The sequence below is a fragment of the Lepisma saccharinum genome, chromosome 12, assembly GCF_977018435.1.
Source record: "Lepisma saccharinum chromosome 12, izLepSacc3.1, whole genome shotgun sequence".
Taxonomy (NCBI): Eukaryota; Metazoa; Arthropoda; class Insecta; order Zygentoma; family Lepismatidae; genus Lepisma; species Lepisma saccharinum.
This window is the reverse complement of record NC_139240.1, coordinates 64166049-64180926: the sequence shown is the minus strand read 5'-3', so window position 1 is coordinate 64180926 and position 14878 is coordinate 64166049. Positions and strand designations below refer to the sequence as shown.

The 14878-nt window shown below is 36.5% G+C and overlaps 1 protein-coding gene across 1 annotated transcript in view; it reads right to left on the bottom strand.

The window, feature by feature from the left end:
• Positions 1-7912: 7912 nt before the first annotated feature.
• LOC145996163 (cytochrome P450 9e2-like) overlaps positions 7913-14878 on the bottom strand; it is a 38565-nt gene continuing 31599 nt past the window's right edge. Inside the window, exons 3-5 of the mRNA XM_083132514.1 lie at positions 12322-12543; positions 9910-10161; positions 7913-9199 (exon numbers count right to left, since the gene is read on the bottom strand). Coding sequence (XP_082988640.1) covers positions 9018-9199; positions 9910-10161; positions 12322-12543 — 656 coding nt within the window. The 3' untranslated portion in view covers positions 7913-9017. The remainder of the gene's footprint in view (positions 9200-9909; positions 10162-12321; positions 12544-14878) is intronic.

The following is a 14878-nucleotide window of genomic DNA, read 5'->3' as shown; positions in this document are numbered from 1 at the left end:
ATCAATTAGTTTAGATGTGCTCCCGAGCAGTCGAGAAATACACAATGGTCATTTTAAAAAGTTGTTAATTCTAGACGTTTTCTGCACTGCAAGTGTCTGGAACTTATCGGAAATTCTTTGCTTTATTCCAGAAATGCAAAAACAATCAATCACTTAAGTTGGAAATAGCTTGTAGAAATCAAGATTTTCAGAGCTTCTGGAAATTTTGAACATTTCCCGTCCCGAATGTCGGGATTAAAAGAATTTCCCGTCCCGATCCGTACCGACCAAAAAAATTCAGTTCCGCACACCCCTACTTCATTGGATTTGTATTAAGGTTCATTAGATTTCACATAGGCTAATCGGGACGAGAGCTACGGCTTCTAGTGGAATGTAATTGAATTTAATTATTTTTTAAGTCCACTTTATGCAATGATAGGTTAATCGGGACTGGGCCTAAAGTTTAAAGTGGAATCCGAACCACTTAATGTAATGTTACCTCCGAGACCCCTTGATATCAAGGCAGCAATTTTATTGCTAGACTATAGGAGCTGGGAGGCCAATTTTAGTCGTAGCATTTAGGAATTTGGTAGTTTGTGTATTCTTTGATTCTTTAACTTCGTATTTCTTCTTCTCGAATAGTTGCAGCGATAAGGATAAGGATGCTTCTGTTTGCTGGCGCCAGAGACCTTCGGATTTAAGAATGCTGGAGAGTTAGAGTGCGCGTCAAATCTCCTGCATATGGCCTTGAAAGGCTGAACAGCACCAGCGAATCACAGACGTGCGGCGTTGCCTATTTCTGTGACAAGGCGTTTCGCTCAACCACGCTGTCTCTTTTCCGTGTGAGATTTCGACATGGCACCGCTGCAGTGCGCTGCTATTGGCTATCGCCATATGCAGGAGATTTGACGCGCACTTTAGTTAAGAATAGATATAACATTGAAAACAAATGAGAAAACTTCTGTAACAATCGTGCAATTGTCGGTACTTCAATGAGAAACTAACAAACAGAAAAGAAACATAACGCTTCTTAAGATTTTGAACGTTGTCCTAGTTATAAAAATTAATTTGTCACACCTGTTAGACCTATTCCAAAATGTAATGGTACGATTTACAAGCCGACCCATGTGGCGGAGTGGTTAGCACATCTCGGTACGACGCCAGGGCTCCAGGGTTCGAATCCCGGCCTGGGCATGGATGTTTGTAAGTGTTCATTCATCAATTTCAACATATCATCTCTCATCCCCATCTTTGCAAATTAGTCAAAAGTGGTACAAAGCGAAGTAAAATAAAGCAAATCGATCAATCAATCAACGATTTACATAGGCTAATAATTGTACACATTTAGCTGTATGTGCCAACAGCAATAAAAGAACAATTTCACAGCCACTGAATACGTCCACCTACCAGGCAGGCAGCAGACTCCGTAGCAAGGTTGACGACTCATGATTGGCCAATTACTTAGTATATAGTGTACGGCATTATCTACTTTTAGCTAAACTCAAATATTATAACTTCAGCCCGTTAGCAATCAAGTGGTTCAACTCGTATCTTACAGACAGACACCAGAAAGTACAAATGCCACTATCATTTTCAAAACTTTTTTTTATCCAGTGCCATATTCAATTTTTCACACACAAATAAGATTAATTTTAAGAACTTAGACGTGTGCATAAAATTTCTTATCGTCATCATTCTCCAAGTGAAAAATCATATGTCATAGACGACTCGGGCCCACCCTATAGAATGGTGCTTAACGTGGTCGCCTTGAACTAAGAGATACCGGATTTGATTCCGGTACAAACTTTATACATGAGATGCCTAGCTTGAACTCATTACGCACACATTTCATATTTGCACTGTAAACATGGTTCCAGCACTTTATATCTAAAAGGGTTTTATCCAATTCTCAATTTTCTTTGAGCAAATTTACAAATCTAAAAACTAATAACATTGTTCTTGGTGTATCAGCCATTAAGTTAATGAGTTCATTCAGCATTTAGTTTCCAGAATAATGGCTGTTGATTTTGCGAAGCTATATCCGTAAACTGTTGGGGGCTGCAGAAGAAAATGATGTTCCTTTCCAATTTATTGATTGAATGAGTTGGTGTTTTAAGTCCACTTTATGCACAGTAAGGCTAATCAGGACTGGTCCTGCAGTGTAAAGTAGGATCCCAACCAGTAAAGGCATCCACCTGGTATCGAACCCGGAACCTCTTGATTACAAGGCGACGATGCTACCATGCACCATCGGGGAGGCCCTTGTTCCTTTCCAAGACTATTTATAGATATATAGATATAATGTATGTAAACAGTATAAGCCTGTATGGTGTATAAATTGTTTGTTAATTTATAATATAAGTTTGATAGAAAAATATCTTACGTTTGGGCTCCCCCCTCCAAACTTATCAACCTAGCTACGTCCCTGTGACACACACATATACCTACCTACCATGCCAATTACAGTTAGATGTGATGTTATGGTCCTCAACAATGAATTGGAATAGGTGATTGATAGTTCTCTTACTTGGACAGAACACATCAATGGACTGTGTAGAAAATCATTCTACATTCTCAGAAATTTATATAGGTCTCAAAATTATCTAACCAAAAAAGTTAAACTGAAGCTCACCGAGCTCTTATTCGTCACTCTTTGATTACTGTGACATAGTTTATGGCCCTGGGCTCTTAGTCAGAGATAAAAGGAAAATTCAGGTGATGCAAAATTCTTGTATACAATTTGTATTGAGCATAAGAAAATATGAACATATCCTGCTTCATTTGAACACAAAGAAAATATTAAAAATGGACAGAAGAAGGCATCTGCACTATATCACTTTCATAAACAATATTTTAGAAGTAAGTAAACCAGATTGTCTATTCAGAAAACTTAAAATAGGCAGTCAAATACACTCACACTCCACGCGAGGGCATAACAAACTTTTTATTTCTCATTACAGTACCACCTCCTTCAAACCATCATTCTCGGTAAATGCAGTTTCAACCTGGAATAAATTGCCCATAACAATAACTAACCAATCAACATCACATGTTCTTAAAACCAAAGCAAAGGACTTTCTACTATGTAAACAGTTTGAATCTAGAAGAACACATGAATAAAAATGCATCCCACAATGGATTAATGCCAATGTAAAAACTTGATATTACTTCATATCAAATATTTCTCTTCTTGCACCATTAAACATTCACAAATATGCATTTACGTGTACATGTATGTGTGTGCTTATATATATATACTCAATATTGTATTTAATGAGTGTATTTAAAATTTAGTTTTATGTGTATACATGTACTCATTAATTGTATCTTTACAGTTCATATTTGATTTCAAATTATCCATACGTTTCTCTTTCATTGTCTTACTTATTTACTATTATTATTATTTCCTTGTTTTCTTTTGGTTGGCCGCGGTGGCTCAGTCGGTAACGCGTCTGACTACCATGCTAAAGGTCCCGGGTTCGATCCCCGGCCGGTTCAAATCCGGGAACTTTTCTAACGATGGAAGCGGCCCCGGCGCCCACCCAGCGTCGAATAACATGGGTACCTGGGGGAAACCCTGGGGGGTAAAGGCGGTCAGGGGCGTGATGCTGATCACATCACCCCACTTACGACCGGATCAAGAAAGTGTGGGGCGTTACCCCCACACCCCCTATACGCCTTCATGGCATGGTGCTAAGCACAGGGGAGCACTTTACCTTTTTTTTTTTTCTTTTCTTTTTTCTTATTGGATATATATATTGTTTGTAACTGTAGACTGTATTCTGACAAGGGTTAGGTGGAAGAACAGCATACGCTGAACCTCGTCCACTCAATAAAGATATATTATTATTATTATTATTATTATTATTATTATTATCCTGCCCAGTCTAACCTTTTAGCTCTTGTATAAGTTGAGATGGGTTCATCTTTGTAAAGTTCAAGAAATTCCTGATTGATTCTTATACTCCAACTATCTTGCACTTTTATTGGCCCAAATATTTTCCTCAGTATTTTCTGTTCAAACAAGTCCACCATTCAGCTGCACTTTGATTAAATGTCCATGTTTCACTCCCATATATAATTATGCTGCAAATTAGGGTTTTATACAACGTAACTTTGGCTCTCTGGTTTACTCCATGATATTTAATCAATGATAGTAATAAGAAGTATGCTTTATTGGCTCTTTGTAATCTATTTCTTACTTCTATCATCTCATCATTTTTGTCTGTGATGAATACTCCTAGATAAGGAAAACTTGATACCACTTCCAATTCATGTTTTCCAATTAATATATGATTTTGTTTTGACTTTGCTTTCTTTTTTTGGACTAATATTTTTGTTTTATTTGTGTTAATTTGTAATCCAATTTCCTTCTCTTTCTCGTCTAGTGTTTCCACTACTTCTTTAATTGATCTTATTGATTTTTCTATGATATTGATGTAATCTGCATACCCAACTATTTGGGTCGACTTATATTCTAATGTTCTTCTGGTATCTATCATTAGTTTCCTTATCACATATTCCAGAGACAGATTGAACAGGAGTGGTGCCAAGCCATCTCCTTGTTTGAGACCTTGTTTAACTGAAAGCTCTCTCCCATATTTACTTGTATCTTCACATATGCTTTGGTGTTCTGCATCGTCATTTCTACCGATGGAATTAATTTTATGGGTATTCTGAATGTACTCAATATATTTCCAATTTTAGTTATATCAATGGAGTCATAGGCTTGTTTAAAATCGACAAAGACGTGTGTTATTTCTATGCTCCCTTACCAACACTTCTCCACTATCTGTCTGACTGTGTATATTTGATCTATTGTAGACCTGCCTTTTCTGAACCCGGCTTGGTACTCTCCTAATGCTACTTCTGTATATGGTTGTATTCTTTCCCTAAGTATGCTTGTCAATATCTTGTATGCTACACACAGCAACGATATTCCCCTGTAGTTTTCACACCTTTGTTTATCCCCTTTCTTGAATATGGGGCAAATTACACTCTCTTTCCAATCATCTGACATATGTTCTATGCTCCAGACTTTGCACAGGAGTAAGTATAGGGATTCTAACAGCTTCTTCCCTCCATATTTCCACATTTCTGATGGTATCCTGTCTTTCCCTGGTGCTTTGTTATTTTTTAGGTACCGAATAGCTTTTCGAATTTGTGCTAGTGTGGGTGGCTCTCCTGATTCTTCTGACTCTTCTTCCCTCCTTGGTCTCATTTCTTGGTCCTCATTTTGGGGTTCTGTGTTGTTCAGTAACTGTTCAAAATATTTAGCCCATCTATTTAATATTTGCCTTTCATTCCCCAGTAGTTTTCCATCTTTATCTTTGCAGATGCTTGATCTTGGTTGAATTTCCTTCCCTTATATTCTTTATTTCCTTGTATGCCATGTATGTATTTCTTTGTTTAAAGTCTTGATTGATTTTATTTATTTTCTCTACTACATGTTTTATTTCCTTCCTACGACATGTTATACACTCTTTTTCCTAGCTCTTCCAGTTTTTGTTTCTTTGCCCTTGTTGGCCTATCTACATATGAACTGATATACTGTATCTCTTTCTTGGATGGCCCTTTTGCATTCTTCATCAAACCATTCCTTCCCATTCTTGTACTGCATTGGTCCTAACACCACCGTTGCTGTTTCCTCAATATTTTATTTTATATTATTCCATATTTCTTTCACTCCTGCCTCTTCTGTTGCTTGCATGGTGGTTGTGTCTACTTGTTCTAGTTTGTGCACTAATTCTTTCTTAAACCTCTCACTATGTATCTTTTCTGTCAGTCTCCTAATATCGTACTTCTGATTCGTTTCTTTGTGATTTTGTTATTAGTCCTCTGAAGACTAGTTTGACTAGGTAATGATCTGTCCCACAACAGGCCCCTTTGTATGATCATACATTTATAATGCTTTGTTGCTCTCCTTCGATCTATCAAAACATGGTCTATTTGATTGTTGGTTCTTCCATCAGGTGATCTCCATGTATATTTATGGATTTGTTTTCTGGGGAACATTGTGGATGCTATTATCATATTTTTACTAATTGCCAGGTCATTGAGTCTATGACCATTATCGTTTGAATTTCCATGTAAGCTGTGCCTTCCAATTGTTTCTTTATAGATTTCTTCATTACCTATCTGTGCGTTCAGGTCCCCCGTTATTATCTTCGCATCGCTGGATGACACACTGTCTATTGTATTTTCTAGTTTATCATAGAAGTCATCTTTTATTAATTGTTCTTCTTCTTCTGCAGGTGCGTAGACATTTATGATGGTTACATTACAGAATTTAGTTCTCATTTTTATTTTACATATTCTCTCATCTATAGGCTTAAAATCAATTATGTTCTGTTTCATACTTCCCTCTACTATGAAGGCCAACCCAGCTTCTCTATTTCCTTTCTCTTTGCCACTGCTGTATATAACATGCGTCTTTGTTTCCCATATATATCATTATCTGTCCACCTTGTTCCCTGTAGAGTAGCTATCTGTATGTTATATTTAATCAGTTGGTACGTGACTATTTTCAGGACCCCTGGTTTGAGAAGTGTTCTGATGTTCCATGTACCCATTTCAATGTCCATATCCTTTGCCTTGGTCGTCTTAGTTTATGTCCATCCTTCCAAGGCTCTGATTGTGGTTTCGAAACTGTTGGAATTTTTCAGGGCTGAGTTGTCGGCACAGTGCCCAATCCCCAACCTGGGGGACCAGGATTATCTTTCAGGGTTTACTCCCTTAGCCTTTGAAGTTTCCCTTCCCTCTTCTGCCATCTCTGCTGTTCCTAAAGGTCTCCTTCTCCACCACAGATGCCATTGAGGTCTTCACTGTATTCCTTATAGGGGGCCCTTACAAGGTGCTACCATCCGGAGCCTGATGGACCAAGGTTTTTTAAAGATATATTACTCCTCTAGGATCTTCTGCCTCCTCAGCCGTTGAGATGACCATCCATCTTCTTCCGCCTTTGGAGCCATTGACCGTTAGGTTGCTAGTCTGGCTCTTTACCAGCTAGACTGCCCAGCATGGGAGTCCCTGCCAGTAGCTATGCTACCGCTGGTATAGCCTAGGGTATCTTCAGAGCATGCATGTCCTACTACCAACTACAAGGTCCTGCAAGCACTAGGTGGGGCGATCCCGGTACCACAGGCTAGAAATGAATCCTGGTACCGACTTTTCGGAATCCCGCACACTTCTACCAGAAATGCAAAAAAGTTACTTCAAGAGAAAGTAGTAGGTTGAAATTTGAGTGTTGGGTGCAATTATTCATTAAATAAAAGTAATTTTGCAATTATATATTGCTATTTCCTTGCATACTGCGAGGAAAAACGAAAAAGCTTCTTTTTTTTGTCTACTGATTACTATGGGTGATTGCAGTTAAATTATGAATATAGTCCCAAATATTCCCCACCCTGAACCAAAAAAAAAAAGTTCGTCCTGTACACCCCTAGCCCAAAGAGAGTATAGAACGTTATATATGCTCTTTGCCTCTAGACTGAAGATTCTGGTAGGACAAAATAGGTGTACATGAATTTTCCATGTTACATTTGTGAATGGGGCAGCTGGGACAAAGATATATATATATATATATATATATATATATATATAACCATTTTCCACAAAGAAGTACACTACCAGATGAAGACAGTGAGTGCATTCTGAGAACAACTCTCTTAATTCACATAGGATTTACAGGAATGTATCTAATGCTGCATGCTGAAACATGTTGGATCTAAAAAGTGGGAAAAAGTTTTCAAACAAGAGACAGTGATTCTTTTGCTTGAGCTAAATAAAATGGAACTCTAAACTCATTCTTAACTGAATAGTCTATTAACATTTAATATGTTGTTTAAGTTGTTTTCTTTACTCTCCTTACGATTTCTAAAAATAGCCTAATTTTAGCCTAATGTACCCTAATTTGTCAATAAAATGGTCCAAATAACATTCACACATGTTTTATTCGGAAAAATAATATACTTCATACAATTATTAAAGCAGTTAATTTCATAGTTTTATGATTGCTAGATTATGTCCACTTGACGCTCAGATGGGCTAATCATCACTGGACCTTCAGTTCAAAGTTGGATCTGAACTAGCATATAACATTTCTCCAGCAGGATCAAACTGGAACACATTGGTTGCTAGGTGGCAGTTACCAATATGCTATCAGAGAGGACCTCTGGTTTTTCTTGGAAGACACTCTCGCTGATAATGTTTACACTATTATATGCTCAACATCACTGACTCACTGTAGATTCTCTTCTTGTGTTCTTAACATTATGATTGCACATATACGGTAAAAGAAGCATCTATTTGTTCCTGAGATCGGAGGTAGTTTTTGCTTTTTGCGCAGATTGAACTTGTTTTTGTATTGTGATACTGTAATTTATTTTTGAATGTATTTCTTTTGAATGAAAAAACGATGATACAGGAAAATAAATTATTTCTGTAATCAGTATGCTTCAGTTATACAGAACAGCTTTTTTTAAAAATGAAACCAAATCTCACAAAGTTGTTCACTTTCTTTTTTGTAAACCAGTATCATCAATGAAACAAAATTTCAAAGTAATAATTTCTAAAAATTTGGATCAGTAGAATCAGCTCATATGTGCAATTAATTCATTATGCAAGTCAGAATATATCATATTATTTTATAATACTATTTTTCATAATAGTTTTTACACATATGCTTAAAATGGACATGCATATTATGTATTAACTAAGGTTACTGATGCAATACATAAATCAGAGAGCACAAAAGTTTCCAAGAAAAATAATTCACTTTGAAATTTGTTTATGGTTTTTAAAACTATTTACACAAAACTTATCTTACATTGTATCATAAAATCCACTTCTGAAACTACGTATTCATACAAAATCAGCATTATGCTTGCTAATAAATTGTATTTTTCCACCAACCTGAGAGTTGGTTCTTAAATTTACGTAAGTTGAGCGTTATGAAAGCAAAATGAGATATGTGTGTAATGTAAAAATGGCAGTCTCGGTATTGCATTCATGACATTGTCTTCCTGTAATATCTTCATTTAAGAAGCAGCCTTATTTTTGCGCATTTTCACTTTCAGCCAAATACCATTCTCTCCGGTCATCTGGAACGACTTCTTGGTGAATTTCAAAGGAATTTGAGTCTTTTCGCAAACCTGCATCTCATAGCTGGATAACATAGCCACCAGGCCAATTTTCATCTCTAGTAACGCAAACCTCATACCTGAAAAAGAAAACCTTTTGATGAAATGTGTACAAAGACCCTAGTGTACAGGGATGTGAATGTTGTGGAGAATTCGTTTCAGAAGGGTGGAAGGGTTATTGTAGGGAATGGAAAAATTGATTCCAATATGATCATAAATCAAGCCCTTTTTGAAAATTTTTTAGAGGGTGGTATCTTGAACATTTTGGGAGTTCTTTTGTGAGCATGGATTGATTGGCTATACCATGTACAGGATGTTAACATTTAAATATATCCTTCAGTACTACATTGACTTGGCATTTCATGCAATGGCTCTTTTATGTAATTGTGATTATTGTTATATTTCTGTACAGTTGATTGTCATTTCTGTTTTGACATAATCATGCAGGATGGTATTTCTAAGGGGGGGCGAGGGGAATTCCCACACCCCTCTGTACTCTGCTCCCCCTTCTATATGCCTTCGTTTGCCTCTTAGGGGGGATATTTTCTACATAATATTCCAAGGCTTTGAAGCAGGTATCTGTAATTTTCCCCCCTGGATATATTTCAAATACTGCTTGAAAACATTTTCAACGATTCATGTTATTACATTTTAAAAACCAATGCATATATTCCTACTACAACTTTGCTAAAAGGAAGAAAAACTACTTACTTACTTACTTACTTACTTATTTAATAATAAGAATTGATATTTGCAATCAAAATTGTTACTGGCTCTTAGAAAAACCTACCTATGCAGTTTCTGGGTCCAACACTGAAGGGAAGATATGAATAAGGAACAATTTTATCCTTGTTCTCCTGGTTAAAACGTTCTGGATCGAACTTCTCAGGATTCGGGAAATATTTTGGATCATGATGGAATCCATATATGGGTACAACGATAAATGATCCTTCATCCAGTGTCACTGTTGTTCCAGGGATTGTGTATTCTTTCACACACTTTCTGTCGGTTGCAACAGCTGGTGGATACTTCCTCAGTGTTTCTGTTGAAAGAACTTAATTGCAGTTGAAATGTTCAGCATACATTTGATTGAATAAAGCAGCACTTTATAGAACTTAGGTTTTTGATAGCATTTTACAGCGAGTTGCAGTCTATTCATTGGGAAGTTAAAATTAAGGAATACTTATTTTTACCATTAATTTTATGAGGAATTTGCTAATTGTAATGATTTACTACATAAGGTCTTGTCACTAAAACAGCCCCTCCTAGTGGTTAGCAGGCCACAGTATTAGCCACCACACTATTTGGAGAAGACCAAATACACTAAGCCTCGCATCAGGTTAAGTTTGCAGCAGGTTTTCGCATACGTAGATCCAAACGTGCGTGCAGAATATAGTTCTGCTGAGACGGGTTCCATTCCGACACAACTGCACACTTGCAACAAAACAGTTATTTACTGTTTTGTGCCTTGTTACATTTGTACTTGGTGCAGAGTCTGAAGAAGACCTTGCTAGAAGGTTGAAACATTACGTTTACTTTATGTTTGATAATAAAATAAATTTCTGCCTTGGACAGCATATTGAGTTTTTCATATCATGGAAACAAGGCTTAATGGTGTTATAGTTATTTAATGTGTAATATACAGACAAAATTATACTATTATAGCATAGTATATATCCTTTAGCAGCTTTGGACTTGATCAGTTGCAATCACTATGCACATGAACTTGAATCTGCAGGTTTCACCAACTGGGCTGAAGGAACACAAAAGCTCAAGAGCAAGTCGAGTGAGACTGAATACATTGCAAACTGCGTGGAATCAGTGATATCATTGTTGCACATCCCACTATTTTAACACTATTTTTGTCGTGATTCATTGCTATTCGTGCTGTACAGCGGCGAGAATGGCTGAATCGAGGTCTCCTGTTCAGTGCCCAGCTTTGCCCGAGCATTATTTTTAGCATCATCCGAAGGAAAAAGCTCTTCAAAGTTAAACAAGTTGTTTTAAATACATATTCCTCCTTACGGCAACAAGGCCAAAATAAAAGAGGGCTTGAGGTGATTTGCCTTCAATGAGCGCATGAACTGTCTCAGATATTGAATGATTTGCGGTTGAGTTTAGGAGTAGAAAATGATTGTTTGTTGTTTGACGACAAAAGAATCTCCACGGTATTAAAAGATATCGCCGTAAAAAAAAATGTTAATTATTTGGACGAGGCGTGCGTTAACATGGGTCGTACATTGATTCAACCATGGGAGCGTGCAAAACCACTGCCAGGGCTGAAGCAACCGATGACAGGGGAGGGGGAGGCTGATTGTTTTACGCACTGGCGGCAATGAAGGCTTTGTTGAAGATGCATGTTTACTGTTCCATGCAAAGAAAGGGAAGAGTGATTATCACCAAGAAATGGACAGACAAACATTTGGCTCCTGGTTTATTGAAGTGATTCATAAATTGAAACCAAACAGAGAAACAGTAGCAGATAATTGACTACATTGTATATATCACCAATAACAAATCATGCTTTTTTGGTAGTATAAACTTGAAGGGCGTGTATCTTATAGTAACGTATGTATTGCAAACGAAGCAACAAAGATTGTCATAAATTTATTTCTCTCTAAACGAGAAACAATAACTCATTAAATTCAAGAGGGGCCTGTCGTTTATTTTTACCTTTGTTTTTTTCTTCTGTGCGTGCTCGACACATACACACATGCCCTCATGTTTCGAATATATTTCGCAATTTATATTAAGTAGGGACATATATTACATAATCTATGCACAGAAAGTACTTTAAAAATTGTATGGTTCAGGAGACAAAAAGAAGCAAAAATGCATTGCGCTTGATATGCATGTACGGGTTTTGATATGTTAAGGGGTTGGCAATACTGCTGATTCTCTCATTGTCTGCGATACGAAGAGCTCGGTGGTTCAGGCAAGACTGGCACGAATGATTCTGAGCTCTTTTCTCGCACGGATTAATACATAAAACCTGCTGCAAACTTAACCTGACGTGGAGCTTAGTAACAATTGTTTCATTATCTAGTGAGAATAGCAAGACTACCTTCATCAAAAGACCATTTCAATCTCTGGACGTCTTACTGTTTAAACTTTCTATGTTGTGTGTATTTTAAATCACTAAATTAAGCCTCCAGGTGTCATGGTCTAGGTAACACCCATAAATTGTTCCTAGTATTCCCACCTGATATGACCATATCCAGATACGTCATTTTGCTGATGGCATCATATGTTACATTTCCACCACATTCTGCAAGTGTGTCGTCTATCTCTTCCATCAGTCGCTGCTGTACATCTGGGTTTACTGCAAGTTCATAGACGACGAAACTCAAGGCTGTAGACACCGTCTCGAATCCAGCAAGGAAGAAAATCACTGCTTGAGCAACGACATCATCATCATCCAAAACTGCAAAGAAATTTGTAAAAAATGAATAAGCATGTTTGAAAAATGCAGCGTTAGCTGGAAGTATATGGAACATGAATCTTTTTTTGAATATGCTTTGAGAAATGAACGAATTTGTAACATATTGTAGAAAATCATCATGCAAGTATATTCCAATTGAATACAATTCACCAAATGGTTCCAACTGAACACAATTCATTACAATTCACCTATTGGTTCCAATAGAGCACCTAAAAACTCATATTGGCTATTAGTAATATTGTTTTTCTAGTACAATAGCCATACTGTTGAAGTACAGTAGCTGTGGAGTAGGGCTACAATTGGGTATCAGTACATTTCAGTTCACAATAGAAGATGGTTGAAAACAGTAGAATTTGTACACTGTAAACAGTAGCAATTTTCAGCATGGTTAGTACACACAAGTTTAATGAACTTTCCAATTGATTCTACAACTGAAAACAATTGCTTTCAACATATAATTGGATACAATTCATCAGTTGTCCTGCATTTCCAATTGGTTTCAGTTGAGATTCCGATTGAACCCAATTCATTCCGATACCTTTATTGGGTATCCAATTGAATTCAATTCAATCCAATTGAAATTTCAACAGGCATTTCCAGCTGGGCTTTTATTGATGGTTTATTTTGCAAGAAACAAGAAAAAGAAATAATTGGCTAGAATACCATGCTATGCAATGAAATGCAAAAATGAGATATTTCCATGCCTGAATTGTATTCTAAGCAGTGGCGTCTCGTGGCCTCAAATTTGGCCGGGGCTTATTTTTAAAGAATTTAAAATATAATGACAATTCACATGAATTACAAAAAATAGCTGTATTTTTCTTCTATACTACAAAACTGGACTTACTTTTTTTAAAGAATTTAAAATGTAATGACAAATTATATGAATTACAAAAAAACGGGTATTTATCTTCTTCTAAACTACAAAACTGGACTTATTTTTTTTAAAGAATTTAAAATATAATGACAATTCACATGATTACAAAAGAAACAGGTATTGTTGTGAAAGAAACAGGTATTGTTGTGAAACATACCTTTCTACGAACGTTGACTCCTGTTCTTCTGCTCAGCAAATTTTGTTATTACTTTTTCGTTGAAGCCCTCTATGTTTGAAATGTATTCTTTCTCTATTATAAGCAAGTGCCAAGGCATTTGATCTGTCTTGTCCCATTGCATTTATTAAGCAGGTTTTAATTCGCTTCAATGTGCTGAAACATCGTTCAGATCCAGCCGTTGCCACTGGAGTTATTAAACTATGTTTGTCATTTTTACTGTTTCTGAAAAGGTACCCTCTAAATAATTTTAAATAAAAAATGAACGCAATCTACTGATAGAGTTTATGTTTTTCAACTCTTCACTACAATAAAGAACACGAAGTTCCCTCTTTAGTTTTCCCTCTTCTATGAAGGGATAATAAATCTGGGAAGATGCCTCTGTTTAAAGATTGTTATCTTTCATTATATTCTCGTAGAGCAAGTTCATGTCGACCACAGAATTTTAAGCAATCGATAATTCTATTTAATATATGCCTATTTTTCCGGACAAATTCATTGTGTCTTGTAATTGACAGCCTATGTCCTTCATCAATTTGTGTTTGAACATCAACCCTGTCAAACTCACTCAAACATAGTGAATGAAAGCCACCAAAACACTACAGAACATCACACGAGATCGAACGCGACGCAATGGAATTAGCCCCGAATCAGCACTCAAATCCATTGTACTCTCCCCCTCCTCTCTCTGCTAGTATGTGACCTTCACTGTAGCGTAGGGGTCAATTCATATGAAATCATACAACCTGGTTGCTTGACCATTTTTAAAAAAAGTTTATTTTTTGAGTGGTGTGAGCCTCATATATTGACAGTTCAGAACCACTCTTATTTTATTTTTACTAACACCGATTTGAAGATGGCGGGCATTTTTTATCATGGCGCGCGTCATTTTCTCCATTCGTAAGCATCAGCGGCAACTTTTTTTCTCAGCTCTGGTAAGTCCTACGACAATGAGACAAAATCTGTGATGTTAAGCACATTATAGGCTACAATTATATTTCTGTGTAATTATCTAAATATTATTCCTTCATAATAAATTTTAAGGTTAAAATTGTGTATTTTAATCGCTCAAAATGACATTTTCGGACATTTTTTTGAGGGGGAAGGCAGTTTGCTTGACACTTGATTTTTTTTGCGCAAGTACCTGTGTACCAATAGAGGACGTCAAAATTATGTGAAGCTTGAGACTTTAATATTTGTTTTTCTACAGGGTCATAAACATGTACTTTTTGTTAAAAAATTCCAAGTTCAGGATTAAATATCTC